At 44.7% G+C, this 11,976-nt stretch overlaps 2 protein-coding genes across 4 annotated transcripts in view; both read left to right on the top strand.

The window, feature by feature from the left end:
* Positions 1–2,850, top strand: part of LOC109527982 (major histocompatibility complex class I-related gene protein-like) — a 4,018-nt gene extending 1,168 nt beyond the window's left edge. The window contains exons 2-7 of the mRNA XM_019890230.1: positions 788–1,054; positions 1,399–1,683; positions 2,054–2,362; positions 2,430–2,537; positions 2,626–2,643; positions 2,720–2,850. Coding sequence (XP_019745789.1) covers positions 788–1,054; positions 1,399–1,683; positions 2,054–2,362; positions 2,430–2,537; positions 2,626–2,643; positions 2,720–2,850 — 1,118 coding nt within the window. The remainder of the gene's footprint in view (positions 1–787; positions 1,055–1,398; positions 1,684–2,053; positions 2,363–2,429; positions 2,538–2,625; positions 2,644–2,719) is intronic.
* Positions 2,851–6,461: 3,611 nt separating this feature from the next.
* Positions 6,462–11,976, top strand: part of atxn1a (ataxin 1a) — a 38,065-nt gene continuing 32,550 nt past the window's right edge. For all 3 annotated transcript variants that reach the window (XM_019890275.1, XM_019890273.1, XM_019890274.1), the window contains exon 1: positions 6,462–6,821. The gene's annotated coding sequence lies outside the window, so the exon portion shown is untranslated. The remainder of the gene's footprint in view (positions 6,822–11,976) is intronic.

Here is an 11,976-nt window from a genome sequence, read left to right as displayed (position 1 = left end):
TGTGTCAAGCGTAACACAGACGGATGTAACGGAGAATCCGGTAGTTTTTCAAAATAAGACATCTTTCGTATTCCGAAATAAATAAAACGGAATTAAGCCAAGTTCTTTCTGTGCGGCCCGTTACCAAATGGCCGGCGGACCGGTACCGGTCTGCGCACCGGCGGTTGGGGACCCCTGCTGTAGTGTGGGACAAATAAAGGTTATCTTATCGCAAGCTGCAAGTGCAGACTGCTGAGCGCTCACAACTTCCGGTGACGCAGGTCACGCGCCACCGTAGGTTAAAGATTTATCTGCTTTATTTTATTTTACTTTTTTAATACTTTTTGTGAAAATGAGACTGATATGATGATTAGGGTGCAGTGTAAACTAACACAAAAATATATTACTAACATGCACAAAGACACACAAATGGTTGTTCGTTTTTTTTTCTCCTCTACACCCCTCGCAATCGACTTGGGACCAGTCCGCGATCTACCGGTCGAGCGCGATCGACGTAACGGGCACCCCTGTATTAAATAGTTTTCACTGCGATGGGTTGTCGACAGAGTTACTCACCAAAAATTTCCAAAATCTTGTATGACATAAATAATCTTTGTTTACCATTGAATAAAAAGGACCCTGAAGTGATTGAAATGACTCCGCAAGACAAAATGTGATTTGTATTTAAATAAAAACAAGAATAAAAAAATTGCTGGAAGAATGTTATTGTTAAGTATACAAATGTTTCTGGATGTGACAATATTTTTTGGACATAAAACAATCTGAATTTTTTTTCTTTTTCTTTCAGTGATTCACTCGCTCAAGTATTTCCAAACAACGTCCTCTGAAATTCCGAACTTCCCAGACTACTTGATGGTTGGTCATGTTAACGATGTTCTGATTTCACGCTACGACAGCAAGAGCAGGAAATTTGAAGCCAAACGTGAATGGATGAACAAAATTGAAATGGATGCACCACACCACTGGGAGAGACAGACCCAGTACAATATTGGCCTTGAACAGACCTTCAAAGTCAACTTTGAAATTGCTCAAGAGCGCTTCAACCAAACTGGAGGTTTGTTGACCATCAAGTTTCCACTCTTTACGTCGATTTCATGCACTCTTACACTTTTTGAGTACTGATTTATTTATATAGTATTTATTTATTAATTATATTTAAAAATATTTATTTATTGTATTTATTAATCATAAAAATATTGATATATATATTATTATTATATATTTATATTATTTATATATTTTTTATATTTTATATTTATTCTCTGTATTTATTGATTATTATTATTTTATAGTATTTATGCATGCACCCACGTGATACACACTATCGATTATTTCTGTACATCCTGTCACTTGAACTTGTGTGTGGGTGTGTGCTCGCGCGTGTGCATGACGTCTCAGGTGTTCACATGATCCAATCGATGATTGGCTGCGCATGGGACGATGAGACGGACGAGTTGGTGGACGGTTGGGAACACCTCGGTTACGACGGAGAAGACTTCCTGTCGTTTGAGTTGCAGACGCAGAGATGGATCGCAATCCAGCAACAAGCTTTCGACACCAAACACAAGTGGGACCAATTGGACAACCTTAATCAATACTGGAAGTATTACATAAGAGATACCTGTCCTGGCTGGTTGAAGACGTTTAAGAGCCACGGGGCGATGGACCTCCTCATGAGAACAGGTACGATCACGTCACAATTTACAGCCTCTCATCATTCTCTTGTACTCTTCTCAGTCCATTGTTTCCAGTTGTTGAAGTGAGGGCGGGAGAGGGGAGAAGCGGCAGTGAAACAGGCCAAAGTGTCAAAATAAGTCAGAAGTTGAGCTCTGCACATTTCTTCTTGAATCGTCGCAGGCGATGGATTCCAGAGTACTGGAGCCCCAGTAGGACATGATTAAGAAACTGTGAAATTGTTTGTTGTCTTTCTGGGGAGTCACCAAAACACAAGCGTGTTGTGAATGACCTCAACTTGCTTTCAGGAAACTTGTTCCTAATTCTTTTCATCTTTGGGATTCTTGTACATTCTACGCATGGCGGACTTTGCGCGCAGAGCTCCCGGTGATGTCCCTGCTGCAGAAGACGCCGTCGTCTCCGATCACCTGCCACGTGACGGGTTTCTACCCCTACAAAGCCGCCCTTTTCTGGAGGAAGGACGGCGCGGACCTCTACGAGGACGTGGAGATGGGAGAGACCCTCCCCAACCACGACGGAACCTTCCAGATGACGGCCCACCTGCAAGCGGAGCTGCCGGCCGACGCGGAGGACCGCTACGAATGCGTCTTCCAGCTGTCCGGCGTCGAGGGCGACATGGTCACCAAGCTGGACAGAAGACTCATCCTGAGCAACGAGCGCGACCGAGGTGAGCCAGCCGGCACGCCAACCCGGCCCGACGTCTTCCTTCTCACATCTTCTTTGCTCTTGTCCAGAGGAAGAAATCAGGAAGATGACGCTGGCCGTGGCGATCCCCGTGGCGCTCCTCGTTCTGCTGGCGCTGCTGCTCGTGGTCCTCGTCAAGCTTCACAAAAGCAAACGAGGTGAGGGACGCAAATGCGCGTCTGGTCGGCAAGACTTGGCACCAAAACAAACTGCAACTTGCCTCCTCTTTTTTTTTCTTCCTTGCAGCCAACTACACGGCAGCGTGTAAGTAAAACGACACCTGTTTTCGTGCCGCCGCAAATGAGCGTTGAAGCACAAACGCTGCGTTTGCGCCCCGCAGCTGTTGACGGCGATTCCGAGCTGACTCCAAGGCCTCCTTCTGAGCCCGATTCTGATCCCACTTTAAAGTCCGTTTCCGAGGCAGGTTCCGAACCCGCCTCAGAGTCCGCTTCCGAGCCCGCTTCCGCGTGAGAACACGCAAGCGGTCAACTGAGTTAACCGACGCGGACTCTGCGTGGTCGTCAATCGTTCGAGGTCGATTCATGCGCGCTCGTCTTCCTCCAGAATGGCTTTCACGTCAACAGTTCGCCCTGTCCATTTTAACCTTTGTCAAAACAGGACGACTTCTTCTTGGCTCTCGACGAAGACGGATACTTTTTACTGCTCCCTCCCGCCCTCATCATCCCTGCTTGCTGATTTGTTTTTGCGCGGTCTTGCATCAAAACGATCATTAATGGAGAAGTTGACGGGTCGCCTCGAGGATTTGTCTGACGACCCGACAGGCTCTCTCTTCTGACCCCCACCACCCTGTTGGTCTTTTATTTTTAATTTTTTTTATGTGGATGCCATTGCTCTGTGCCAGGGGTTGGCAACCCTAAAATGTTGAAAGAGCCAGATTGGACCAAAAAAACAAAAATGTCTGGAGCCGCAAAAAATTTACAGCCTTATAATGAAGGCGACACATGCTGTGTGTCTCTATATGAGCTATTTTCGCCTCCAATCAAAATGACTAAGCGGCTCCAAATACACAATGAGCCTTCATGCTTAAATGTTTTTTTTTTTCCGCTGTAGTACATCCTGTCGTGCAGGGGTGCCCAACCTTTTTTGACCGAAGATCTACTTTTCGATCAACCGGCCTCCCGAGATCGACCCGTTATGGCACACGCGCATACGTACACTCTTGCACACGCATGCCGAGGCATGGGACACACTTTTGCAGCGTGTTAACTATCATAGCTCACGTGTACCATTTAAAAATGCTCCTCTCTGCCCTCCAGATTCCCATTTTCTGCCAGTACCCTCGGTGCATTCTACATGAACCGCCATTTAAAAAAAATAAATAACAGCCACCTGTCTGGTACCCCACCCTGCTAATAGAAACGTGTGTCGCAGGCTGTGACGCAAATCTTCGCTGACTGAAATGTTGAGATTTAGTATTACTTCTACACGTTTGTACAGCATTGGAAAACTTTGTTTGTGTCATGTTTTTCCTCCTACAGAAACCATATTAAAATATATTTCCCTCTCCCATCTTTTTCCATTTTCAAACATTTTTGAAAAATCTCCAGGGAGCCACTAGGGCGGCGCTAAAGAGCCGCATGCGGCTCCGGAGCCACAGCTTGCCGACCCCCGCTCTGTGCTCATGACATGTGCAATGACAATAAATGTGATTTGAGACAATGTCGTTTAGGAAACTCAGCAGTCGCTCACATGAATGCCAATCCAATGCACCTCACGCCAGGAAACTTGTGTGTGTGTGTGTGTGTGTGTGTGTGTGTGTGTGTGTGTGTGTGTGTGTGTGTTTGGCTTTTACTCAACCAGTGTGGAAAAGACACGTCACCTTCCACAGGTCAGAGTCCAAGGAATAATTATTTTTTTTGTTTTAGTTCCCCCCCCCTTTTTTTTTTTTTTGTTGCAGGCAGGCAGGCAGGGACGACAACTCATGTGACTTTTGTGCTTTTTGCGATTAAAAAAAAAAAGCCTGCATTTACTTTTCATCCAACTTTAACATCCGATACGTTTTGGTACTGAAGAAGTGCGATGGTGATGATGATAAAAACAATTAATAATAATAATAACAACTGAAGATATTAAACCGAAAGAAATGTCAGTGAAGGTTGAGATGATGTCACAGGCATGTCATAAATGATGCAAATGTGCCCCCTCGTGGTTGTCGGCAGTATAAGCTGATTTTATGATTGAACACTTCGTTCGCAACTTTTGGTAGCGTCATCTTGCCTTTCATGTTTTTGTGGAAAGGCAGAAATTTTTTTTTTTGCAAAATATGATTTTGCAAAAAAAAAAAAAAATTTTAATCAATTTTGTAATGGAAGAAAATTAAATCACCGTTGAGCCGTTACTAAGTGCGTAATGCTCAGTGGGAATTGTGATCGTTTTCAAAATTCCGTTGTCAATATTCAATAGTGCTGGACAAAATTCAACAAAAAATGAAGTCAACAGTTATAAGAATCTAAAAAACAATACAGCTTTAAAAAATGTAGATTGAAATATGATTTTATAATATATTGTCATGTAAAATGGGTAACAATTTCAAACCATCGCAAATACGTAATAACTTTTTAACTTGAAAAAATAACAACTCAATATTATTCAATACATTTGTAAAATAGTATTAGAATAATTGTATTTTTAAAAAAATTACACGTAGTGCTATTTATATGTATCATTATTTTTAAAAATTGTAATCATGAAATGTAATCATAGTGAAGAACATTTAAATCTGCTGAGATCAAAAGACATGCAATCAACTGAAAATAGTGCTTTAGGTAGAATATGTGCAGGTACTCCCCTTATTCAACTGTTGCCAGGTACATTCGACATTGGGAAAGAGAAGGTCATTAAGATAAAAAATTAATAAATTCATACATTCTATAATACAGCATATTAACATTGTTTGTCTGACTTGGAGATGTCCGATTGCATTTGAGTGCGCCTCGTGTCTCCTACGCACCCCTGACGTCATTGTTGACACTCATGTTAGCGGCTAGCCGCTAGCGCTGGAGACTTGTACTGTATCATAAAATGACGGCGGAATTAACTTGCGGTCACTTGGCGTCCTAAATCAACAATTGAACATGATTTCTGGATGGAGTTGTTGATGTCGCTGGCAACCATGTAATGGCACTAAAACTGATAAGTCAAGGTAAATACTCGAGCCATCACACCACCGCACGCGCTAACTTCAAAATAAAAGCATGGTAAGGCGATTTGTGATTGCGTCAACGTTTAATTTGTAAGTGCTTTTAACTTGAAGTGAGCCTTTGCGTTCGCGGCTTGTCACGTTAAGAGCGCCAAATAAACTGTTACCGGAGGCAGAAAAAAAAAATCCTTGTCGGTTTTTGTTACAAAAATTGTGGCACCCGAATTATTGAAGGGGTCATTTAAGTGTCATAAAATGCTAGAGGGAAACAACATACCTGTCAACTTTTCGGAGCGCCAACCTGTATAAACTACCAAAAAAATCCTTATAAAGAGCAAAAAATCCTTATAGCATACCAAAGCATTTTATATGTCAAAATAACGGCAGAAAAAAACCCACGAAATTTTCAATGATATTTATTGTAGATCTCCATAACACAATGTCTGGCAGTGGTTAATGTCTAATCATCATTCTACTTTGTGGCATTACTGGAACGTTACCGGAAATGAATGCATTCGAGTAGACGAGCACCATTCTGGGCAAAAGCAAACGGAACTACCTGTTAGGGGAAAAAACCCCGGAAATTTTCAGAATCCGTATGATTTGTGCGATACGGCCATATACGTAAGATTCACCACAAAATCCGTATGAACTTTGGCTAAACCGTATGAGTTTACAGGTATGGAAATAGAACAAGCCCATGTAAAGTACCGATACGCTTGTGGTTAAAATTGAGACGTACTGTACTGTACTTCGTACCGGCCCACTTAAAGCACTTAATATAATATTTTTCAAAAGCCTTATGAGACCTATTAAATGCGGTCATGATATTACGAAACCGCTATATATATCTTTTTTCCACCGGTGTAGGTGACTGAAATATTCGTAACGTAAACATAACACACACACACACACACAAACGCGCGCGTGAGCGAGGTCCGGTCTGTACTACTTTTTTTTTTTTTTTTTTTGTGCATGAGTAGCTGCGTAAGAGTGGTGTGCTCGCTGCGTGAACTCGCGGCGCCTGCGTGACGGTCACGGTGACGGTTTGTGGTGGTGGAGCTGCTGCTGCTGCGGGTGGGGGCCGCGCGGCCGCCGCACACTTGAGCAGGCGGGGAGAGGAGCGACGCTTTCCGGCCGCCAGGCTCCGGAGTGCAGCGAGCACGCAGCGCAGGAGGGGGGGGGGAGTAGGTGGCGGACCCTGCCGCGAGCCGAGGACGACACTGGAGGAGAGAACCACTCAGAACCGACAGCCTGCCCTGCCACCGTCGCCAGACAGACAGTAAGCAACTCCCGACACACGCCGCGCTCCCTGCCCGCCCCAGGCTGGGTCGTCTCCGGCCATCTGGGGGAAAGTTGTTCCGGATGGCGACAGCTCCGAAGCTCCCGGTGCTCGGCGCGTGTCCTAGCCGAGCGAGGAGCGCGTCCGTCAGGGTTGCGAGCTGCACGAACTGCGCCACTCCTTTGGATCACTTCAGCTGCTTTTTTTTTTTCTTTCCCCATTTTCAGCACTCGCAGCTACGTTAAAAGAACGTGTAGTCAAGTTGGCGTTGTGCAACTCGTTGTTTGCGCTCATTTACCCCTTTTTTCGGTGCATTTTTTTAAAAATGTGCGTGTCACCATCGCGGAAGTGTGTTGACACGCGAGGCGTGCAGCTGATTCCACTCCGGCTTTGATGGGTCTCCATCGGGGCTCTTCTGGTTGTTTTTTTAAGGGCTGTTAATGGACCACTAACTGTTCGTTGATTTTTTTTAGTGTGTGTGCAAAGGACACAGTGGTTTTGTGACTGCGAGACTACCCGTGATGTCATTCATCCCAGCTTGAGCCATTATATAACGGGACTGTGGGGAAGCCTGCGATAGCGAGGCTATTTTTACTCTGTTTATAACCCCCCCGATGCTACACTACTCCCAGTCCCTGGTGGTGGCCTATCACTCACGTTGTCATTTTTTTTTTTTACTACTACGAGTAGGATTGCGTGTGTGCAACTTTAGTGCAGCGAGCTGAGAACAGTGCAGCGATGGCCATGTCACGCTTTGTTAGTACGTCACGTCGAAGCGTTTCAAGCGTGTAAAAGGAACAGGAGTTAACTCAATCACGCCATTTTCAAGAACATAGCGTCCTCATGGCACTTGTTCCTAATAATTTGAGTCTCTTCAATAGGTGCACACTATATACGGGAGTTGTTGTCCAGCACTTTTAAAATTAGCTAACAAATAAATAAACATGACATCAATAAACAGTTCAATTAGATACAATACAGTATACCTTTTAGAAGGGGGGGGGGTCAAACTCAAGGCCCGGGGGCCAGATATGGCCCGCCACATCATTTGATGTGGCCCGCGAAAGCAAATCAAACATGCTGACGTCTATGATGCTTGCTAAAATTTGGACCATTTCAAATTCTCGAACGTAATATATAAGAGAGCTATTGTAAGTTTTATTGTTACCAAAACCCTCACTACAGTAACATTATTGTTGACCATTATTCTTGACTTCCTTATGTAGTTTCACAGTCATAACGGCCATAAAGGCATAATGTGGCACGCGACAAAAATGAGTTTGACACCCCCGTTTTAGAATATATAGAGTCGATTTATGCTGTCCAATAAGAGCAAAAGTGTGATGATAAGCATAGAACAAGTCCACGCAGCCACTTTTGACGTGTAACAAACACACACAAACAAGCGTACGCACAAAAGCAGAAAACACACACATACAAACAAGAGATCACAAAAAGCACTCACGGGACACACAATCATACAAAGCACACACTAGAACTCAGATAACACGAAACATGAAAACGGACGGAGATACAAACACAGAGAAACAAGTACACAAAAAAACATAACCTCAAGCTCTCGTGCGCACACACGAGCTTGCACAGCGAGTAAGTGACAGCTAAAGTGTAAGGATAACCATAGAACAGGAAATGGCACTTTTTTTTTTTTTTTGTTTTGTTTTAGATTTTCCGCTTGTGTGTTGTATAGACGGAGTTTGTGAAGCCGAATCAGTTTAACTTGATTCTGTTGCGGTTGTTTTGCGCCTTTGGACATGATTTTGGCAGCTGGCCTCGGGGCGCCACGTTATGTTACGCTTTTTTTACTTCACTCAAATATGCGGAGAAAACATTGACATGATATAATATGATGATGAGTGAATGTTTTTTTTTTAATGTGCGTGTGTGATGACACTGTAATGTTCTGTCTTGTCAACTGCAAAGATGCCGCCGAGGCCATGTGCAACATCACACAAGGCGCTTCATTAGCATAACAGGTGTTTGCGAATGTAACGTCTCCTCACGTGTGTGCGCGCGCGTGTAGACGAGTCCTGCCGTCAGCTTGACAAACGGCGACGCTTCCTCCAAATATAACAGCACAGCGTCTTCACTCTTGGCAATAGGTTTTGTTTTTACGGCGGTGCCGTAAAACTTGCTTGTCATGTCTCCGAATTCTTGCGAAGTTGGCGTCGCCCGTTTTGTCTTGCAAATGTGGTTGAAATCCGGCCAAACTTTCCAGCAGTTTCACTTTGAAGGTCCCCTCGACATGGAAAAAAAAAGAATGCTAAAATGGCTGTTTCAAACAAAAATGACCGATTTCTTGAGACTTTTTTTGTGGGTCTACCTGTAATATGCATGCCTACTAAATTTAGTGCGCGGCCCGGTGGTCGAGTGGTGAAGATAAGATAAGAAAACCTTTATTAGTCTCGCAATGGAGAAATTCCCAATTCACAGCAGCAAAGTTATGAAAGGAAGAAGTAGAACAACAAAATATAGGAGCTGCTGGAAAGGCAGCCACTCTCGCGGCGCCATTTTGAAGTCAAAGCATGTCGGCCTCACATTGCAGCGGTGCAGGGATCGATTCAGACTCTGGCCTTCCTGTGTGGAGTTTGCATGTTCTCCCCGCGTCTGCGTGGGTTTTCTCCGGGTACTCAGGTTTCCTCCCACATTCCAAAAACATGCATGGCAGGTGAATGGAACTCTCTAAATTGTTCGTAGGTGTGATTGTGAGCGCGGATGGTTGTTTGTCTCTGTGTGTCCTGCGATTGGCTGGCAACCGGTTCAGGGTGTACCCCACTTACTGTCCGAAGACAGCTGGGATAGGCTGCAGCACCCCCGCGACCCTTGTGAGTATCAAGGGGATCAGAAAATGGATGGATGGATAAGTTTTGTGCTGCTGAGTGAAACTGATTTTGGGGCCTGTATTTTTAAATCGAATACAATTAGGTGATACAGAACCAAAATGGCCGCTTTGAACCAAAATGTCAGACATTTCCTGAGACCATTTATTTATTTTTGCGTGATCTACTCGTGACCTCCCGAATTTCACGTTGTTAAATGAAGCAGATTTCAAGGACTGTACTTTTACAAAAGAATTCCAGAGTGACACAGAGCCAAAATGGCTGCTTTGAACCAAAATGGAAAATTTCGTTTTTGTGGGTCTACTCATGATAAGCATGTCTACCAAATTTTATGTTGCTATGTAAACGAGTGTTTGGGGGCTGAATTTTCCAGTGTAATGTATTTTTATTTTTGAGACTACATGTGGAAGTCCGAGCACCAAGTCACTTATTAATCCTGCTGGGAAATCTGCAGACACACACATGCACACACTTTTGAGTTCTCCCAGGTTACAAACGGGTCTGACCAATGAGCCGAGCTGCAGTTCAAGGGCTTGTGATGATGATACATTGGCCTCTAATTGCCTGTTGATCACATTTGAATGTTGAATTTGTGGCGTATTCTGCGGTTTTGTCCTCACACAGCCTTTGAATGCCCATCAATGCAGGTAGCGTTTGAAACGCACACTTTAAACAATTCCGGCTGCCACGAAACAGTGAATCATTCCGACAAAAATGAAAAGAATATTGAGAGCCGTATACTCGTAATGGCTGGGTTGCTACCCGACCATGCAGCTAGTGATTGTGCTGTAATGTCGGAATTTGGGCTAGCACTATATATTGAATAAGGGGAGGGGGGTGGCTGAGGGGGGTCTTTTTTGAAGTGACAAGGTTTCAACTCGTCAATGCAGCTTACCTGTGAAGTACTTTTAATTCAAATTGTCAATTTATTACGACAACAAAATGAACTTTGAGGATCTTATAAGAGTGACCAGGTTGCTACCCATTTATGCATCCGGTGTTTTAAATTCATAATCCTACAATTCGAGTTGTTTTCGCATTGATCAATCATGCGACTGCGTCGTCTAGCTCAGTCCGCCCTTAGCTCGTATTACACATTCTTATTTATGCTCTCCGACTGAACTGCACGAGTTGGCGCAAATGTGTAGTGCGTGTGAGTTCAAATCGTGACTTCGGACACTAGACAGCCGCGAGGGGCAGCAAGAATGCACTCGTGCTGACGGGGCCAAGTGTGTGTGTGTGTGTGTGTGTGTGGGGGGGGGGAGTGATACGTATTTGACGGAGTAGAATTCAATAACAGGAAAAAAGCCATTGAAAAAAAACAATCCGTGGAATAGCGAAACCCACCCTGCAGCGCTATTGTGCTTGGCACACGCTGGCAATTCATGTCAAGCGTTTGGCCCCTGCGGGAAGCCTAAATGGAGCGCGTGGACAGCGGCGAGGGGAGGGTGGTGGAAAGCATCCTGACAGGGGAATGACCTCCTTTCATTGACTGTCCGATGTCCCTGCAAATGCGGTCGTATTGGAGTGACCGGATTACAAACCCGTCTGTGCAGCTACTAGTGTCTAATCCTGCAGTGCCTCGGCCAAGTCTGTGATGAGTCATTGCTTAGCTATGAGAAAAAAAAAAAACAAAAGACTATGGAGGGCCTGATTGGAATGACTGGCTTGCCACCTGTCTATGCAGCATGTATTTAAACCCGCAATGGCTTAGTTGGGCTGTTGTGAACCCTCCATTATGAACCAAAAGAATTTTGAGGGCCGCAGTGGAGTGAGTAATTTGCCCCCCGACTATGCAGCTTGTGTTGTTGTTGTTTTGCTGTTGCATTGTAGTGCGCCGTTGTGACCTAGAATGCACATACACACACACATAACGTCGATGAAGACACGTCAGGCATTGTTTGCTGAGGAGAGGCCACTTAATCGGAGCTTGACAACACGCTGGCTCGCTTGGCGTGTGTGGAATTTGTTGTTTTGTGACTCCCGACGCTTCCTTTCAAGAGATTTTCTTACCTGCGCCAAGCTGCTTCCGTGCCGTTCGTTTGTGCCTTGTTTGCCTGTCTTCAGTCGTGTTTTCATCGAAAACGCTCCCGAACCTGCGGTTAGCAACACAGCGCTGCGGATCCACCATACGTCAGAGTCTACGGGAACGCTAACCGTTGCAAAAGTGCGCCATCTGCGCGTCACGTCACATCACCTTTAAAACTATGCGGTCAACAAAGACTCCATACAGTTCACGTTTCAGTAGGTGCTACCGTTTTAGTTCGCAACCCGATATTGCGCCGCGACCGATTCCT

The sequence above is a fragment of the Hippocampus comes genome, unplaced genomic scaffold, assembly GCF_001891065.2.
Source record: "Hippocampus comes isolate QL1 unplaced genomic scaffold, H_comes_QL1_v1.1 scaffold71, whole genome shotgun sequence".
Classification (NCBI taxonomy): domain Eukaryota; kingdom Metazoa; phylum Chordata; class Actinopteri; order Syngnathiformes; family Syngnathidae; genus Hippocampus; species Hippocampus comes.
This window is presented reverse-complemented; position numbering and strand designations above follow the sequence as displayed.